General features: G+C 40.5%; 2 protein-coding genes across 2 annotated transcripts; one reads left to right on the top strand and one right to left on the bottom strand.

The window, feature by feature from the left end:
• Window positions 1-738: 738 nt before the first annotated feature.
• Window positions 739-14,288, bottom strand: LOC5514724 (beta-hexosaminidase). The gene is made up of 9 exons (XM_032384312.2): window positions 14,061-14,288; window positions 11,621-12,292; window positions 10,778-10,996; window positions 10,369-10,577; window positions 8,920-9,660; window positions 7,664-7,901; window positions 6,654-6,906; window positions 5,172-5,306; window positions 739-1,078 (listed from the first exon to the last, which is right to left on the bottom strand). Exons 1-9 carry the CDS (start codon window positions 14,119-14,121, stop codon window positions 952-954), a joined length of 2,655 nt encoding a protein of 884 aa, XP_032240203.1. The 5' UTR covers window positions 14,122-14,288; the 3' UTR covers window positions 739-951.
• Window positions 14,289-16,277: 1,989 nt separating this feature from the next.
• LOC5514723 (sugar transporter ERD6-like 4) lies at window positions 16,278-19,286 on the top strand. The gene is made up of 4 exons (XM_032384313.2): window positions 16,278-16,808; window positions 17,060-17,266; window positions 17,718-18,021; window positions 18,540-19,286. The coding sequence occupies exons 1-4, from the start codon at window positions 16,548-16,550 to the stop codon at window positions 18,596-18,598; spliced, it is 831 nt and encodes a 276-aa protein (XP_032240204.2). The 5' UTR covers window positions 16,278-16,547; the 3' UTR covers window positions 18,599-19,286.
• Window positions 19,287-20,188: the final 902 nt, after the last annotated feature.

Below are 20,188 nucleotides of genomic sequence, written 5' to 3'. Positions count from 1 at the left end.
TGGGGGCTAAAAGGACCTCCGTCTGTATTTCATGAACCGCTTAGGCTATTACCACCACACATACAGAAAATGATCACCAGCATGCAAAGAATCGTCAAGCCCTATTTTGGGTGTGGTCGAATCAATTATAACGTCACAATGACGTCATAAATACATTTTTAGCTATTATTTCAAATTATCGGATATCAGGTTGAAATCATCTTGCATCATTTTGATATGTCAGAATCAACCTTTTTACGGCTTTACAATGCAAAAAGGCCTTAAAAACGTTTATAATCATTTTTTTGTAAGAATTTCCGCCATCTTGGGTCCGCCTTTTTGGATCCGCCGTCTTGGATTCTTATGATTTTTGCAAAAGTGTCATCTAGTAAATCTAGTGACATTTTTAATAACAGCTTCGAGAGCAAAATTTACCCACCCCTCCTCCCGAAATATCCGAGGTAAAAAAATTCTAGCGCTGTTGTGAAACTTATAAAGTTAAAACAGGCATTTAAATCTGAGAAACAGGACCAAAATATGAAAATTTTACTACTTTTTAGTTTTTGGGAAACTTATGTGTAAAAAACGGTTGCCATCGTAACATGGAGCGTCTCCTCGACATGTCAAGGGCATCGTTATAGCAAAGAGCCCCCCCCCCCCCCCCCTAGTCTGAATAGGGTTATTTCGTCAATTTAAAAAAATCGTGAAAATAAAGTGTCGCAAAAATTGCAATGCGAGAGAATTTAGTGAGTACCTGGACAATATTTATCGGTTTAATAAGTTTCATGGATACACTTTGTCTAAGTTTTTGTAGGATTTCACATATTCAAAATCGCGAAAGTAAAGTGGCTTTTTTTTTACGGAATAGTGAAATCGCAAAAATATTGCGTTATGAAATGGAATAAGATGTCATAGATGGTTGTTCAGACAGAAACTACGAACTGAACGGTCTTTAGGCAGAATTCCACAGGTTCAGAGCACGGACGTTAATGTAAAACACCACAGGGTGACCAATACCCGTGCAACCGAAAGGCGTGAAGCAACAGACACATCCATGTTCAATGTTACGAGCCTGCTCTGGCGGGTGCCATCCGCTGACCTAGAAAAGAAATCGCACAAAGATGTTATCTTACGAATAAAGCTCACATTTTGAGCTGTTCTATAGAAAGTAAACAGTTTAATATTAATTTAAAACGTCTAGTATGAATTCGATAAACGTCCCGAATCAACAACAACAATCTTTAAAAATTTGACCCTCAAAATAGCACCCAAAATTTAACCGTCTCTTCATCGATTTATCTTTCATCAGGGCCGTAGCAGGGGGTTGGGCACTGGGGGCACGTGCCCCCCCCTCTCAATATTTTCAAAAATTATAAGGAAATGACCAGTAGGGGCGTGGCTGTGCCCCCCATTGTTTCGTTAATGTTTCTGTATCGTGCCCCTCTCCCCCCTCTATAATTCGAGGCCTGCTATGGCTATGTTTATTGATTTGTGATCAGAACGCTAAGCCTAAAACATGACGATGGTTTAAGAAGGAAACGAAATAAGGGGAATTACCCCCCACAATCCCTCAAAAAAATGAGAGAATTGTAAGATAATGCACCTATACAGGGGCTAATAAGTAGGGGCAATCAACTTACCCACATTCTGGTACTATATAGGTGTCACGGCGTTTCCCAGGATCAGGCTATTTTTAGACGCGCGGATGAGCCAATCAGATGACAGGGCGGAAAAATTGACTTTGTCTCAAGGAATCCAAAATGGCGGCCGAGTAGGGGCAAAACGACGCTTGCTTTTCAAAGTCTACCTACGTCGTCATATGCCTTCTTATTTTTTAATCCTTTTTGTCGCAGAGAAAGAAACATTCTGTTAATAGCCTTGGACTATTTATTTCTCCATAAGTGGACCCAAACGTTGTTTGCTCTTGCAAAAAATAAGTGATCATTTGTATCGATCTCGAAATTCTGTCGCTGAGAAGCGATATTATCATTCATAAGGTTTTCGATACTGCTAGTTAACTAACAATAGTGTAAGAAGTAACATACGAAAGTTCATGTCTTGATTTTGTTAAATATTTTTATTAAACGAGCTACTTCAAAGCTGGAACTGTGTTTGTATCAACACCCATGACCTGTCCTGGACTCACTGTACTGATCTGGTAAGAAATTGTAAGAAATACCCATGTAAAAGTATACTAACATAAAAGGCAACCTCAATATGGATGTTTGTGTCTTTTTGTAAATTCTATTTCCATTTAATTCGAAAATTTATACTTGTTATTTATGATCTGTTATGAATACTTTGTTCAAATTTGACTTTCCAAAAAAAGAGAGGATAGAGAGAATGTGTATTATAGTGACTATCCACTGAAGTGGTCGTTTCTCATGTGAACTCTTGGCTGACCAGAAACTATAATACGTTTTATAATCATTACAAAAAAGGCAAGGAGGTATAAAAGCATGCATATAATGCAAGACTTGCCACCATTATAGTAATGCACTTTCAGTCCTTGTTAATCTTCCCCACAAGAGCTTTTCGGAAATATTTAATTAAATCTTTCAGAAAAGCTCTTGTGGGGAAGATTATGCTGCCACTCAAACAGTCTGCTATTTCCCTGTAATAACAACAGTCTGTTATTTCGCTGTAATAGATAATTATATGTAACGATAAGGAATATGTCCTGAAGTTTTCCTTTTAATGATAATATCTGCTACATTCATGGCTGTGTTTTGCTACTCAAAAAGCTTTATTGTTGACTTGTGTTTACTGTAAAATAACTTAGTTTACACAACTCCCTATTATAATTATCATTTTTTAGTTAATTATTTTTTTGAACTTGTCCATATTAGGTGCAAACATGCTACTCTTACTATTAAATATTAACTGCAGGTATTGGCCTGCCAAAATATAGTGTATTAAAAAGCACCTCCGGATGGTGTCAACCTTTTTCTTTTAATTAAAGTCTGTATTTGTTGCGAACTGTTGAAACAGTCCACAAGATCAAGTAGGATAGAAGTTGTCAAGTGGTTTCCTTCTTGGTCTTATTTGGTCCATTTTGTGTACATTCATTTGGCATGGTGTTAACACAACTCCTAAGAATCTGACATTTCTTTGGTGCAAGTCCAGATTTTTCTTTTCACACACTGAAGCAGGGCACCAACAAATCAAAGCTTGTAAATCCTGGTTATCAAAGTCATAGTATAAAATTTTGTCCAAGCTATTGACTTATTTGCCTTGATTCTCAACATCTTTTCAAACCAGCAAATAATAGCAACAAACTGGGTATTTTGAAGCTAAGGCAAGGGAGTTGGTAGCTATGGGTGAATATGTTATGGGTGAATATGTTAACCTAATGTTGTTATGGGCTTTGCAGAGCTCTTGATCAAATGTTATTTGACCCATTCAAACCAAAATGGAATGTTTGAACAGCTATTACTTTCTAGGCATGAGCACTAAAAAAATTGAAAATTTTTATTGTAACTTAAATATTAGCCCCATTTACATTTCGATACATTGATCATGCCTCTGAATATTTGTTTCGTTGTAAATTCTTTCAGTCCATTTCCTCAAGTGAACCACAAACATTTCAAGAGCCTGAAACTGTTTGAGTGACAGCATCGTCTTTCAAGAACTTTTTCGAAAGATTTTACAAGGGCCATTACTATAGTCTTATTACAAGCCAGGATGACATATACACTCCTGGCCTTTTTTGCAATGATTTTAAATCTTATTATGATTTCTAGACAGCCAAGAGGTCAGTCAAAAGAAAGTCAAATTTGAAAAAATTAAGATACCACAAGTATGTAATACTGTAAGTATTCATAACAGATTAGAGAATGAGTAAGTATCAATTTTCGAGTTAAGCTTAAATGGAAAAATAATTTACCAAAAAAGACACAAATGTAATTAATATTGAAGTTGCCTTTTATGTTAGTATAGTTTTACGTGATAATTTTTTACAATTTCTTACCAGATCAGGGCAAGATGAGTCGAGGGCAGGTCATTAATGTTGATATTCATGCGTATCATGACTAAATTCTTTCTTATACAAACACAATTACTTACAGTTTTGAAGAGCTGGTTTAATATAAATGTAAAACAAAAAACTAGACATAAACTTCCGTATGTTACTTCTTACACTATTGTTAGTTAACTAGCAGTATCAACCACCTTATGAATGATAATATAGCCTCTCAGCAAGAGAATGTCGAGATCAAAACAAATGATCACTTATTTCCGAATTTATTGCTTTGCAAGAGCAAGAAAAAATGTCCTCGTAACAAAGTTTGAGTCCACTTATGGAGAAATAAATAGTTAAAGGCTAGTGAGATAATGTTTTTTTGCCTGTGGCTAAAAGGGTTCAGAAATTAGGAGGCATATGACGATGTAGGAAGACTTTGAAAAGCAAGCGTCGTTTCCCCCCTTCTGGGCCGGCATTTTGGATTCCTTGAGGCAAAGTCATTTTTTCCGCCCTGTCATCTGATTGGCTAATCCGTGCGTCTAAAAATAGCCTGATCCTAGGAAACGCCGTGACATTTATATGATACAGATGATTGCCCCTACTTATGAACCCCTGACCTATAATTATGGGGCCAAAGGCAATAAAAATGGACTCCGCCTTTTCAAGTGGTTGTTTACCATTCCAAAATTAAATGTTTGGCAGGGCCTAGCCTCGTCCCCAGGCTACTCCCTTGCTGTCAGCTTCATGATGCTTTGCGCGCAGACTCACACTTTCCAATATGGCGGACGCTTCAAGCAGAAAGGGCCAGTGACGTCATAGGCATGTAGAGCGCGATAGGCCCGCCGAGAAGCAAAGGGACGAGGCTAGGCAGGGCCGTGACTTGCACCTATATATCGGGGCCACGAGGGGTACGCAGTCATCAATCAAATAATGAACCTTTTAGAGCCCGTCGATTAGACTAACGTGACGCATGGTTTCATAGGCTATGAAACCCTGTGTGAATGAGATATTCATCTCAGTAAGCAAATTAAATCTGCTTGAGTCACGACGAACTTCAATCCATCCTATAGTTAAAACAGCTTAATTATAGTTTTAATGTATCAAATAACACAGGGAAAGTTGTATTTTGAAAAATTAAGTTTACGTAACCCGGGTTAGAAAACCCTTGGTTCTTTTGCTCCCCACCCTCCCCACCCCAACCCCCCCCCCCCAGCCTCTTTACGTGACATACTTTGTGCGCAGCACGAGTTTGCCACGCACTTCCGTCGAATCAGTTACGTCGCTCCATGTCTTCCCATCATCCTTTGAGAACTGTACAGGTAGCCCTTGTATAGCAGTTCGGACTTTGAGCTTTGAGTTCTCGACTCTGATGGGGATAAGGGGTTAGAAACAAATCAGGGGACAAGCAATTTGCCATTACGTTGGGCGGAAGGTTTGACCGTGTCGATAAGCCAACAGCATTCTAGCACAGGGGCGAATCCAGGATTTCATAATGGAGGTGGATGATGGCCGGATAGACGGCTTAGAACTGATCAAGTGGTTCTTGATAGGTCACTTCATAGATTATACAATGTTTCATGCTGAATTGGATTTGTCGCGTCAGAAAAGTCAAGCTATTTTCTTTAAACAAAGTGACATTCATTTTTTTCTCACAATGGGGGGGGGGGGGGGGGGGGGTGGATATCCACCCAATCCATCCCCTGTATCCGCCCCTGTAGCATGCTGGGAGGATTTTCAGTGGACGCAGAAGGTCATTCAGGGGCTCATAAGTAGGGGCAATCAACTTCCCCACATTCTGGTACTACATAGGTGTCACGGCGTTTCCTAGGATCAGGCAATTTTTAGACGCGCGGCTTAGCCAATCAGATTGTACCTTTGTGTTGACGTTTTGGCTGAGCTCAACTGTACGCGCAGTCTAAGACATAAAGCTATGTTCTCTCTCCGGTACTTTGACTTTTGTTGCTGTCTTCTTTTGTATGAATCCAACCCTACCTACAACTTTGAATTCTATCTTGCATTTTTTTTATGAACAAACAAAACCGACGGATGACGGATAAAAAAGTCACGTCACTCGCGCGCGCGACCAACGTCAACGTAACGGACCGTCCGTGCGCGCGCGTCCAAAAATAGCCTGATCCTCGGAAACGTCGTGACACTTATATAGTACAGATGATTGCCCCTACTTATGAGGCCCTGGCCATTCCAGCTATAAGTTTGCGAGCGCATTACCATGGAAACCTACCTCAACTACCAGAATGCAGCGCGTGCATTTTTAAGCTTGCACCAAACGAAGCGCGCACTGCATGCCGGTAGTTGAGGTAGGTTTCCATGGTGAGTGCGCGCGCATGCTTATAGCTGGAATGGCCTATTCAACATGCATACTCCGGAAAGGCAGGGCGTCGGAGTCAGCCTAGCGAAGCGGCCGGATGGCCTTTCTCTACTTTCCCGCCCCCTACCCCTACGTTTTCGCGCATCGTCACGCATCCCAAGAGTGTTCAATATGGCCGATGTTTAAAAGAAAAATAAACAAAACTGTCAAACTTATTGCGAACCATCGAAATATAGCGCCAGGTTTGTTTTAAAAGACGGGGCGGCATTGTTGGGCAATATTGATACGATGTGTGTGTTGAGATGCGTGGATACTCACAACAGCACAACTTTTCGTCAGCACTGTCGCGCCAACAGGCCTTTTGCTGTTCAAGAAAAAACATACCTAGCCCCAGGGGGTGGTAGATGGTACTTGATTTTCATAGCGTCAAGCCTAGTCATTTCGAGATGCCCTAAGTAGGTGGCGAATCGTTTCCATGCCTCAGACCGCTTATTGTTACGCTCAGTCTTGTCGCTTATGTCTTCCCATGATGCCTTGTGCCACGCGCGTTCCGCAACAGCGAGAAGACGCGGGAAGATCATGCTGTCCATCTGGTCAGCGGTTCGCACGGTCTCGGTCCACAGGGCTCCCGCCATGCCTAGGAGATAATAAAAAGCTGTCAGCCTAAGAAGATTTTTTTCATCATTTCAGGGAAGCAAATAGAAATTTATCCGCCACCTTTCTAGAATTTCTCGAAGGAACGTGGTCTCATGCGTGTGTACGTATGGGAGGGGGGAGGGGAGGTTGGGAATGGCGTCGTTTTGTCAACCAGGAACGTATCAAGATATTGGTGTAGTATCAGGCTTTTCAATTTCTAAGATTCCTAGATAATTTATTTTAAACATTTGCAAGAATTGATGTTTATCCACCTATTTATCGCATTTCTAAAAGTTAAGATACATGCCAACTTTCGAAAAACGGTAAGCGAACGAAGGAAGGGAAGACCAACGGCTTGGGAAATAGCCAAAGATGCACGCAAATTTTTTTTTGTAAAAAAATTGATTATTTGTAATCAAATAATTTGATTATTTTATTAGTATTTGATTATTTGTAAAAAAAAAAGGGGGGGGGGGGTGATAAATTAACCAATCGCAGGATTTACATTTTCATGTGTTTTGTAGAAACCCATGTCTTTTTTGGTTAATAGAACTTTTATATTCAAACAACATTTATATTCACCTTCTTACAACTCTTTGCGCCGCTCGTGGAATCGAGGTCAGAGGACAAACTTCCCATCTTGTTTACAAATTTGGCCCCTGACCTAGATTTTACGCGAGGTCGTGGCAAAGAGTTGTTGGAAAACATGGGGAAGGGGAATTGAAATAGGCGTAGATGTGCATGCGCGTTGAACGTACCAATGATGTTTTCCTTCTTAACAAGTTCAACACACATGCCCTCAGTCTTGCAAAGCTCCTCTCGTGTTAGAGGTTCTCCTGTGACTTTCTGCTCGACGTTATTGAACAGGTTATCAGGCATAAATCCGAACGTTTTTCGGGTGTCGGTGAATCGAGTTGCCCAGTAGTACCCACGCTCCTGCGGGTCAGGCTCGTACGGGAAGTCGAAGTAAAGGTGAGTGGCCTGGGTCATAACCACCTAAAAGGACAAAAAAATGTTATCGTTGAGGGAGGATGTAAGGCAGGTTGCACTAACACCCCCCCCCCCCCCCACCTTTGCCACCAAAAAGCATTTCTTAATTAAGGATCTTCAAACACTTCATATACCTATTTCACAAAAGGTTGTTAGTGCAAATGGCGAATGGAACATGGCTTATGGGTACTAATTATTCATAAAATTAAAGGTGTTAAACAAAGTCCAGGAATCTCCCAGCCACGCATTGGTATGATAATTATTTAATGGATAATTGTTTTGAATTATTCATATTTTTCGAGACGCATCCTTACTTTTCGTCGTAGAACTGCCATTTGCCAATCGCCATTTGTACTGACAACCTTTATTAAAATAGGTGTATATCTATGACTGAGCACCTCTACCGTCCCCTTCAACGCTTTCAGCCAATCAGTAACCTTGGTTATGCGCCTCTTAGGTAATGCTTTGCTTATTATTTTAGGAATCACGCGTGTGACGTGACACGTTTGAGATGAAAACAAGAATCACACGATTGGCTCAGCTGTCTTGTCGTGTTTTTTTTTGTTCTTTTCCCTAGATACTAGGCCTCTGTACCTGGCTAACGTAATATGGTGTCAGAAGTGTAAAAATACCCAGGACTGGAAGCGCCAAGGGCAATCTTTATCTGTGTAAGCCGACCAGCCTCGACTGTAAGATAAGCCCACTAGTTACAATGAGACCGCCTGTTACACCGCAAAATGCTATATCTAACACATGATGTCATCTTCACGAGAAATGCAATAACAAACGCAAAATGTAATCTTAACGCTGAAAGATTTGAAAATTTATTACAGGTCGCGTTAAATAGTTATTACATTTTGCGCTGAAAGTTATATTTTGCGTTAGTTAATACATTTTGAGGCAAACGCCGCCCCTTGTATAGATTTCATTTTTACGAGTAAAATAGCCTATATTTAAAAAAGGCCAAATATAGAGAGATTACTTGAGATTTTATTGGAATTTTGTCTTAAAATTCAAGCCTCACCTTATACCCAGCGTTCGCCAGTAGATACGCCCTCTTCCCAGACCCCCACTCCCAGATGTTATTCCACGCATACGCCATCACGTTGGAATTTCGAAACGACTTTCGGTTATACGGGACTTCGCCGTGTCCTAACAACCCATCTTCCCAGCCCGCTAGACTGAGGCCGTCATTAACAGTTATGTTTGCAACGCGCTCAACGAAATACCCCTTCAGCTTATCCACGATGTCACTTCCGGTAAGGTTATACCCCATCCGCTGAGCTAATTGCTCGCAGGCGCTGGACTTGGTCCAGGCCCCATGCGCCACTTCGTCCCCGCCAAAGTGATACACGGTCAGCGGTTGGATGTCTTTGTGCATGCTCTTGACTTCGGTGAGGACTTTCTCAATAAAAGCGTAAGTTGATTCAATACAAGGATTGATGGCATTATCCGTGAAATACTGAATGGATAAATATTTCGAAGTGTCATTGAAGTCCGATAAAATATATTTTGAAGCCTCGCTGGGGTTTGAATCTTTCAGCCGTTTAAACCTCGCCTCCATGGATTTGATTGCGGCGTAACCATGCCCCGGCATGTCGAATTCGGGGATAACTTGAATGTGAAGATCATTCGCGCGTTTCAGGATTTCTTTGTAATCACTGACAGAGTAGTACTGGGCGGAGGTGGACGGAGAGGGGCCTGAACCTAGCTGAGAAAGGATGCATCTGGTGGTGTTGATGTCATAGCAACGCTTGGAGCCAACCTACGGAAAGCAAATTTGAATCGTAAGCAACAGAGCATCGTTTTTTTTAAGAGATTGTTACTGTGTATGAAGAGCGGTGGAAGTTGTTTGCGCATCTGTCCTAGTGTCGTATCCATTGTTTTTCCATTCGCAGTCCAGTCGTATCCATTCGCGCCGTAATAAACAGAAATGACTGCGCCCGTCACGTCAGAGAACGACAAAAAACCCTTTCTTGACAAAGAAACGTTCTCGCTGATTCTTTAGCGCTGAATAAAAAAGTTGCTTTTTATTGCTGTTATTTTGCCACTAAAAACCTGAGCGCGCGGTGGTTTGCCACCCAAAAAGTCACGTGATCTCCTAGCGCAAGTCCCCCCTAAAATGTTCATATTCCCTTTGAATGTTCCCATCAAATAGTTGTTTGTATTTTCAAATGCGAACAATGGAATGGCTGGTTGACATTCTTTAATAAAACTAATAATAAATTAAGATAATCATATCATTATTTTTATTTATTTAATGAGGGAGCCTACATCGCCCTAACTTATATAAAATATATAAAAAATAAATATATAAAAATGATTTAAAATTATTAAAAATATTTACAAGAAGGGGTTTAAGATTGCCACAACTAAAAATTTGTTAAAAAATGTTTAAAAGATTGACAGTCCCGCAGCACAGCAGGAAGTACATTACACTCCGTGGATGCATGGTACAAAACAGTTTGTTTACCGTCGTAAGCTCCTCCAGTCCAGGGATTTCTAGTCTCCAGCCCTCGTCGTCCGTAAGGTGAAAATGGAATTTATTCATCTTGTATGTTGCCATGGCATCCAACAGCTTCAGGACAGCGGCTTTCTCCATGAAGTTCCGTCCAACATCAAGGTGCATCCCGCGATAGCCGTATCTAGGGGCGTCCTTGATGGTTACCATGGGAACGGTATCTAAGGAGTACAAAAGGCTAAGGTTTAACTAAGTATATTTTTGGGGTGGATGGGTGTGGGAGTAAATATATGTCCTAGTAAACTTATTTCGAACAATTGATCATCTTTGACGGCACGTATGGTCCTTAAAGCAAATTTAATTTTGTTCTTCAAAGCTTCCTTCTCCATCTCGCACTTGTTGTATTTCTTTTCATACTCACTTTCTTTGTCAGCTAAGGCAATCAGGGTTTGTACGCCATAGAAGACCCCGGATGCATGGCTACCCGTCAGTTTTATCTCTTTTTCTGCAACCTTGATTTCGAGACTGTACGCCTCAGACGAAGCCACGCCTCTTGTGACGTTAGGATCACCCTTGACCAATCGGATGAGCTTTGACTGGTTGAATGGCATGGAAGATGCGATTTGCGCATTGAACTTAGCTGGGATGAAAATCAGATACGAGTTATCCGCAAATCGCGATATGGAGTCCTGATGGTGAAAGTATATACATTTTTTTTAATTGGTTGAAGAACTCACGTTCTCCGGTCTCTTATCGACTTTTCGCAGTACCCGCAACATATTAGTGAACAATAAAGTGAGAGTTCAAACGTAACTCAATTAAAAAAAGCACTCCATTAGGCGGTCGCCCTCATTCAACGGTCATTTAATAAAGTCCAAAATGCTCTTTCCCATTATTTCTGTAAATTTGTGACCTAGACGGTCCCGTTTGACAACTTTCATTGTATTTGACCTCTATTAAAGCGGTCACTTGGCCAGGTAGCGAGGGTGGCCGCTAGCAAAAGGTTCGACTGTATAGTTAAAGAAGGCCAATCACGCCGCCGTGTCATGCTCCCGCTCAATGCCTATTCACACAAAGCCTCCATTCCCAAAGCTATTTCCAATCAAACATCGTCAGACTTTACTCGTAGGTTGTTATTTCGAAGTTTCCTTGCGAATAAATCTCTGTACTTTCAATGATAACAATAACAAAGGAGGAGATCGACATTCTTTAACTAGTTAAAACTGTGCTTTGCTGAATTTTTGATGGAAAACATCAAATTTACCTTTGAGAAGCTGTGCCTCTTTCTGGAATCCGCCATCAGCGAAAATCTTCCAGTCAGCTCTAATCCCAACACGTGATTTCCTCTCCAGGCCCTGCACGGTCATTGGCTGTGGAATGGTGACAATATCTCCCCACCCATCCTCCCCGAGGTCATCAAAACCAATGACGTCATATCTGCCTTGAGCTGTGTATGGGTTGTATTGATCGTTCGCATATCGCTTCCACTGCTCTTCCGTGGTAAATTTGCCAACAAAACTTAGCCCCTCCCCCTCAGTACTTTTCACCACTCTAGGCTCCAGTCCATCCGCGGCGAAAAACCAATTCGGCATAATATCTGTCTTGGCGACGACCCAGTTCATTGCTCTAAAAGGAATCTCTACATTCTGATCGGCTGCCAATACAGGGAAAGTCTCAAGGGGCGTCATCTTATGAAGACAGCCGTTAATGTGACTGACTTTCACTCCCGCTCTTTCGGTGCTGCTGTCCGGAACAATGAGCCTTATAGAGCAAAATACCAGGTCCCAGTCCCCCTTGGTTATCACGGTCGTTCCGGTGTTTGTCAGTGTGAGCTTTGCACTATACCTTCCGTCGCCTTGGAGATTGGAGATGACGTCATAGCGCAGATCAATTTTGGCTGCCATGTTGTCGAGCTCGGCTTGACTCACACTGTTTACTGGAAAGATTGTAAAAAAGAAAGTTTGATCAACGGATGCGAGATGTGATCTTTTGACCGCGGGCTATGCGACCATATAACCACACACAGTATGACTTTAGTACGTGGGCCGTGTAATGACCGTATAACCGCAAGTCATCCGACCATATGGAGTTTGGTCAAGTCAAGACGCGTGCGCTGCATACGAAAAATATGGTGTTTACAAAGCATTGTGCTCTGGGCACCCTGTGGAAATAACTCGAAATTTCCGCAATTTTGGAAGAGAATAACACATTCTGGAGGAAAATTAAACACAGAAAGATTAAAAGAATATGTATTCTGTGAAGAGTCGTGGGGCAACTATATGATGATAACGTCCTGTCGCAGACCATATAACCATATAACGTCCTGCGATGCTATTATAAACACGCGTCGTTTTTCAACATCGTTTTTTCGCTCAACAAGATACACGAAAAAAAAAAAAAACAATTGCCGTGTAACATGGTCCTCCGCCTCGTTTTTTTAACAACATTTTGTTTTTAAACATGTTGCAGGATTTTAAATCAGGATCAAAATCTTGCAACAAAAAATGACGAATTATGAAAAAATCGATCCGTGTAACATCACGTCGTCGTTTTTTGTGTGCAACAAATCCCACAATCCATCTTGTTTTGGGCATGCAAACGAGGTCGCTTAGAAAACTGTGGGCGCGCTGAGACTGGGCTGTAGAATTTTGTTGCAAACGATGATGCAAAAAGAACCGTGTAACATGTACCCCGAAAATGGTGGCGTCATTAATTTGTTGCGCGAAGAAAGGATGCTGCAAACGACGTGTGTAACATCAACTTTACGACCATATGATCACAAGTCCTGGGAACATTATGATCGCGAGTTCTGCGATCATAACTGATCATTGAATGTGCGCTAGGGCGTGAAACAGGCGTGGAAACTACTTGCACAGTTAAAATCAATTAATTCTTAATCTTTCCAAGGACATGGACACCAAAGACCACCAGAAAGGAGAGGCGAAATTACATATACCACCTGTGGTGGGGTTTGTTTTTAATGTATTAATTAAAAGTAATTAAATTGAGAAATAATAACCTTTTATGGTATTTTGAATAGACAGCCGATTTAGGTTGCTGAAAGAGGGAATAGTTTGAAGAAAAACGCGCAACAAACTACTCTGTACTAGACGGAGATTACTGATTATTAGTAACACTTTTGCTTTAGTAAGAGAAAGCACTCAACCGAACAGCTAAGGTGTTGCGCTTAAGGAAAACCTGCCGTGTTTTTTGACATTAAAGCCAGATAGGAGCTCATGACCTTCATTCATCACAACTACTTTTACAATGAGAAAGGTTCGTTGACAGACGAACCTTTGGGTATTGTCTGAGTAATTAAGTTATGAATATCAATAAAGCCATAATATATTGGCTGGAAACGAGGATGTTTGCAATAGCATTTGCAAAAATATACTCTGTAAGGAGTTTGAGGCAATATTATGGACATCCCTTTGCACCATGTCAGAGGTGATTAACTAATTTTATCAAATGCTGAAAGGCAAACAATCAAACCTAGCGATCAGTTCCTCATGACCTCTCATGACCAAATAATAATATCTATCTCCATAATCCTTTTATTTACAAGATGAATTTGTATTCTTTAGGTAAGAATATTCGATAATTAATATCTCAAAAATCAAGTGTTTCTCATATCCTAAGAGATATAAAATCTAAAAATCTTAACGACGTTGGTTTGCATTTCTTCGTCTGCTTTTCAACCTTACCTGCTGTAGAAAAGAGGGCTAGCGCCGTAAAGATCGCCAAACACAATCGTAGGAGAACCATTGGTTCGCTTAAACCCACAAATGGTTCTAGAGATTTACTTTACTTGGTGCTTCCCTGTGCCAGGCCTTAGAAGCGTGGCTAGCAACCAATACACTTCAGAACAGCGGAACTTCCCTCGATCGCTGTCATCATGATCAGTCACTTGAGAAGAAAAGGTTACAGCAATTGTGGGTTGCCTGTGGTGTCACGCCATGAGGCATCACGCATGGTGAAATGTCACGCAGGCCTTGACTTTAGAGGAAATACCGGAAATACCTGAAAATAATGAGAAAATGATGAGCAGAGTGATTTCATATGTATGGGATTGAGTTATTACTCTGCAGTGATCAATACTATCAATTCTACAAATAAAATCGCGATTGCCGAATAAATACGTGTTTTTATTCATAAGAAGTTATGTGACAAATGTGTGGATAAGCGCAAACAAGATCAGAAAAAACCTGTCGTACTAGCCAGAGAAGAGCCTTGACAATCATAAGTGCTTCCGGGGCGTTCATTGGGCGCGTAACTTTATTTCGATATGTACTGGATAATAATAATAATAATCGTTTATTCATACTTTTGTAGCATAAGCTAAATTACAGTATGTCGGCCGATGCACACTACACTTAACAATGTATAAATAAATACTGGAATAACTACTGGAAACGAATTGTGATAAAGTTATTATACCTTTCAGTTACACCAACTGATTTATCCAAACGGCTGCAACCCCCCCTTAGCGAATAACCATGGGCGACCTCAGTCCCAGATTGTATTATATATTTTATAGGCTCAGTGCATCTTGCTTTAGCCATGAATCGACGGCACAGTTCTGCTCTGCGGACTGTAAGTGAGTCCATTTTTGCTACTTTGAGCCCTGATTCATAGCTAAGGCAAGGGTAGATTATTCGAATAGCTTTTCGTTGTACTGTTTCGATAAGCTCTGCAAGGTACTCAGGAAGGGAGGCCCAGACAGGAGCAGCGTACTCAAGGACTGACCGAATTAACGAGCAATAGATAAGAACCATATCTGACTGCTGGACACCTGCCTTCCTGAGTACCCTGAGGGCATAGAGGCGCTTGCTAGCCTTCTTAACAATGTGGTCAACGTGAACATTCCATGACAGATCTGCTGATATATGTACACCTAATAGCTTGTAATGTTCAACTTTCTCAACAACTGCGCTCCCTAGGATTAATCTTTGGGGGACAGAAGGTTGGTACTTTAAGAAATTAATTTGAAGCTCTTTGCATTTCTTGGGGTTCAGACGCATTCCCCTTGATGACGCATATTCCTTGATATCATTAACAATAAATTGTATGTAACTGGGAGAGCATCTTGGAACAATTTCAAATACGGTGGTATCGTCAACATATTTAACTCTATTAGGCCACCTTGCAAGCATACGGTTGACTAAGATTGCAAACAAAAGCGGAGCCGATTTCGTGCCCTGGGGAATACCCCCATTGGAAACAACTACAGATGACAATGCATTGCCTACTCTTACACGTTGAGGCCTATTTGAGAGAAAACAGCAGATCCACCTTATAATTACATTATGAACGTTAAGCAGTTTCATTTCGTTCACTAATGCATTATGATCAACCAAATCAAAACCTTTAGAAAAGTCTGCAAAGAACACTCTTATAAAGCAATTACCTTTGTCTAAGGCAGCTAGTATAATATGGAGCATATAAACTAAGGCATGTGTTGTTGATCTGCCTGGCATCGAAAACTGCTTAATGTCTAGGTTCTCTGCAACTTGATTCATCAGGTGTTCGAGAGTGAAGCCCTCTAGAATTTTGGCCAACGGTGACGTAAGAGTAATTGGTCTGAGATCATCCTCAACTGTCTTGGGTGGGGTGACCTTGGGTGTAGGAATGACCAGGGATGTCTTCAAGATCTCTGGAACACGCCCTTCTCTGAGAGAGCTGTTGTACAAATCACTCACAATCGGAGCTAGTTCAAATGCAAAATTCTACCCATTGTACATGAAACCTATTGGTCATTTTGAGGACTATACTAGCTTTATTAAAGTACATTTAACGAATGTCTTCAATGTAATTCTTTTTTTTTTCTTATTTATTTTTACCTACGTGATTTTATTTGCTTGTATCCAAGCGTTACGGGTCACGAGACTCAAGTGCGTCACGGGCCGGATTACGTCACATTGTTATGGTCTTTGGCACCAGAGAGAAACGTGCCGTGTAGATCGCTTGCTTTGGGAATAATTACCGGTCTTTTATCTTTAGGAAATAACAGGAATACTCTAGTTCAGTTGCGAGATCAACCGAGAAGCCGTTAAACGTTGTCTTAGATCTAGAAATCGCAAAGAAATTTTGCCATCATTCCTAGATTAACACAAAAAGGGAGACGTTCGAAGACAACAACGAAGCAAAGGAAAAGTTAAGAACTTTTAAGATCTTTAAAACTCACTAAATTTATGGGAAAAACTGAGAACTTTCTCACTTCGAGTTCTATCAACGTCGAGGAAAAAGTTTCCATTATTTCTCCTCAAGCATCAGTGCAAGTACCATTGAAAGGGAAAGAGCAAATCGGCCATGTGATCTTGGCAACATTTCTTGCCGCGCTAGGGTCGATATGCTTCGGGTTTAGCTTGGGTTATTCTTCGCCGGCATTGGAAGATATAGAGAAGGAAAAGGATGGAATTAGACTTGACCAGAACGAGGGGGCGCTGTTCTCGGTAAGTTTAACTGTGATAGTCAATAAATATCGCGTTATTATACTTCTAAATCATCACAACTACTGTATATCTCGCTCGTATTATATAGATCGTATTTTATTTCTCGTTAGTGTTTGCATATTTTACCCCCCCCCCCCCCCCGCCCTTTTCCTCAAGAATTATTTTGGAGATTCTCAACCCCGATCCCCTTCTAACACTGTCTTTGCTGTGTTTATCTTACATTTATTCTATCCTTTTATTATATTTTGCAGTCCCTTGTTACGCTGGGGGCCCTCGCTAGCAGTCCTCTGGGAGGATTCATTGTGGATAGATTTGGCCGGAAAGCTACCTTAATGCTGAGCGCTGTTCCATCAGAGTTAGGCTGGCTTTTGATTGCATTTGCTCAGAACCATGCTATGATGTATGCAGGGAGATTCATCGCAGGGCTTGGCATTGGGCTTATTGCTGTGGCAGTGCCGGTATGTCTAAAAAAAAAAAAAGAATGTTGATCAGCCAATTCTATATTTTTGTTTACATTTGAAAATAATACCATTTACAGAACTGTTTATTGTGTATGATAGTATTTCACTGCTTGCTTGAATAAGCTAATAGATATTGAAGCTATGGCATAGCTGTAGCAGGCCGCATAAGATTGGAGGGAGCACAATACAGAAACAATAAGAAAGATTTGGGGGTGTAGCTATGCCCCTACTGGTTATTTCCTTAAAAAAATTTAAATGTTGCTGGCGGCTAAAGCCCTCAGTGCCCCACCCCCTACGGTCCTGTATGGGCTCTCGCTATTGAGTGGGAGTGTGAAATGGTGGCTTATGTGTAGCCCTTACTTTGTAAAACAACGTACATGATTAGCCCTCTTTATTATGTACAATTGTCACTGATATCACATTTACTTAAAGGTACTTCTCATTTTAGACCTATATTGCGGAGATCTCATCTGCTAAGTTACGAGGTGCTCTTGGAAGTGTCCATCAACTGTCAATCACTGCTGGACTGTTACTCGCTTACATTTTTGGTGTCTTCTTCAAGTGGAGGGCTATTGCCTTGGCAGGGGCAATAATACCTGGAGTGCTAGTGGTCCTTATGTTTTGTGTCCCAGAGACACCCAGATGGTTCCTAGGCCACAATGAGAGAGGGGCTGCCCTGAAGTCACTTGAATGGTTCCGTGGGCCAAATGGGGATATAGAGCAGGAATGCTTTGAGATTGAGTGTACATTAGGTAGGCTATTTCTCCATTTTAAAAATAATCCAATCTGGTGTTATTAACCCTCCCCTCCTTTGGGATCTTACACACCTTAGCATCTAACCTCTCTCTGTTCTTTTTTGTCCCATGTTTAAAACAAAATTTCTAATGTCGTAATAGATAGAGCTCTTTTTATGCAATTATTTCATACTTTAAAACAAGTAAAAGAACTAAGAATTGCCAAGGTGAGAGCGAAAATTTAAAATTGGACGTATGAATTAGCACTGCCATTTAGGGTTATGGAAGAGAGGGGCCTGCCATCTCTTTGGGTTAGAAGTTTCTTCAATCACACCCAATTGTTGCTATGTCTTAGGGGTGAGAATTTCTGTTGACCATGCCCAAAGTGCCCTCCCTTAGGGTTAAAATCGATTTTGCCGACGATTACCCCTGTCTGTTTTTATCAGATTGCATGAGTCATACTGTAGCCATGCCTTGTAGATATAAGTTGGACCTTGATTGACAGATAATTAACCACAATGTTTACCTTTTTGCAGACACCCACGAAAAGCTTACATTTAGTGAATTCCTGCGTCCAGCCATCCGAAACCCATAAATTGTTGGTGTTGGTCTGATGGTTTTCCAACAACTGTGTGGAGCCATTGTTGTGGTCTTCAACTGTGCATCCATCTTCAAAAGCGCCGGGTTTGACAATAGCAAGGCAGTATCCATCCTACTTGGGGCTTCACAGTTTGGAGCTAATATTATCGCATGCTTAATAATGGACAAAATAGGCCGTAGAATTCTTCTAATGTCCATGGCACTGCTAATGTGCATCAGTCATATAGGACTCGGCACATACTTTGAATTAATAATCATCCCATCTAACTCCAGTCTACATAATTCCACAGTCCATTCTGGACTGATTCATTCAATACCTTCCAGTTACATCTCATGGCTTGCTATAACATGTATCATAGTGTTCAATGTAGCCTTCAGCCTAGCTTGGGGCCCTGTTCCTTGGCTTGTGATGTCTGAGATTTTTCCTTTGAGAGCCAGGGGAGTGGCTGGAAGCATTGCAACATCTGCGGCATGGGTTAGTGCTTTTTTAGTAACATGGTTATTTGTCTCGATGCAAGAAACGTTTACTGTTCCAGGCACCTACTGGTTTTACGCAGGCTGTTGCTTTCTCTCTTTTATTTTTGTATATATTCTGTTGCCTGAAACCAAAGGAAGAACATTGGAAGAAATTGAAAGTATTTTTGAAGACAACAAAATGTCTTATATAAGGATATAGCAATGAATGCCACTGCCTCGGTGTATTATTTTTTCTTTTCTACTGAGGAGATTGAGATTTATTTTATGTAATACCATGATCACCCCCAGATTCTTTTGTTTTCTGATTAACGGATTCCCTAGAAAACAATAGATGATTTTAAATTTCCCTCATGTATTAATGATGAGGGAGATTTAGAAAAAGACAAAATAATCTTTTTCTTCTAAATTTCCCTCTACATCAGTGCATGAGAGAAATTTAGAACCAAGATGCTTGTCTTCTAGTTTCCACCAGGGAAATAAATAGAAGGCAGCTTCCTGATTAGCACAAGAATAGACCCTGTGCTAAGAGACCAGAGTATTTGATCTTGTGATACCTAAACAATGTTAAGACCAGATCCGTGGGATGTTTTTGATTGCTGTACGCATGCGTGCTAATGGCGTCAAAGAACTAAACTGTAGATATGTAGAGTAACTATGTAAATCAACTATGTTTGATTTGAAAATTGTTTGTGAAAATGTGGTGGTCTCTAGAGGGATAAAAAACAATGCGTATGCAATGCAATGATCCATCGAACCATATTTGCTCATCCAACCTAAAATTACTCGTAGTTGTGAGTTTATTTCCTTTGTGATCATGGTATTACAAAGTTTTCCCCTCGATTAACCTCGTGCCATGCTATAACTTATAATAATTGTTAAAAACTATTAATCATTTATTAATCTTTTATTTTGAATAATAATTGAGAGAATAGTTAATAATATTAAAATAATATTTGAGAGTATTACCAATTTTATTTAAATTTATTTTTTAAATATATTTTTTTATATCAGATTTTAAAAAATATTTATTTTTATACTGTTATTCCATTTTACACAAGGAGTTTCAAGAGGAATACCAATGGAAAACAGTAAACTGTGTATAGCTATC

This window comes from Nematostella vectensis, chromosome 11 (assembly GCF_932526225.1).
Source record: "Nematostella vectensis chromosome 11, jaNemVect1.1, whole genome shotgun sequence".
NCBI classification, from domain to species: domain Eukaryota; kingdom Metazoa; phylum Cnidaria; class Anthozoa; order Actiniaria; family Edwardsiidae; genus Nematostella; species Nematostella vectensis.
This window is presented reverse-complemented; position numbering and strand designations above follow the sequence as displayed.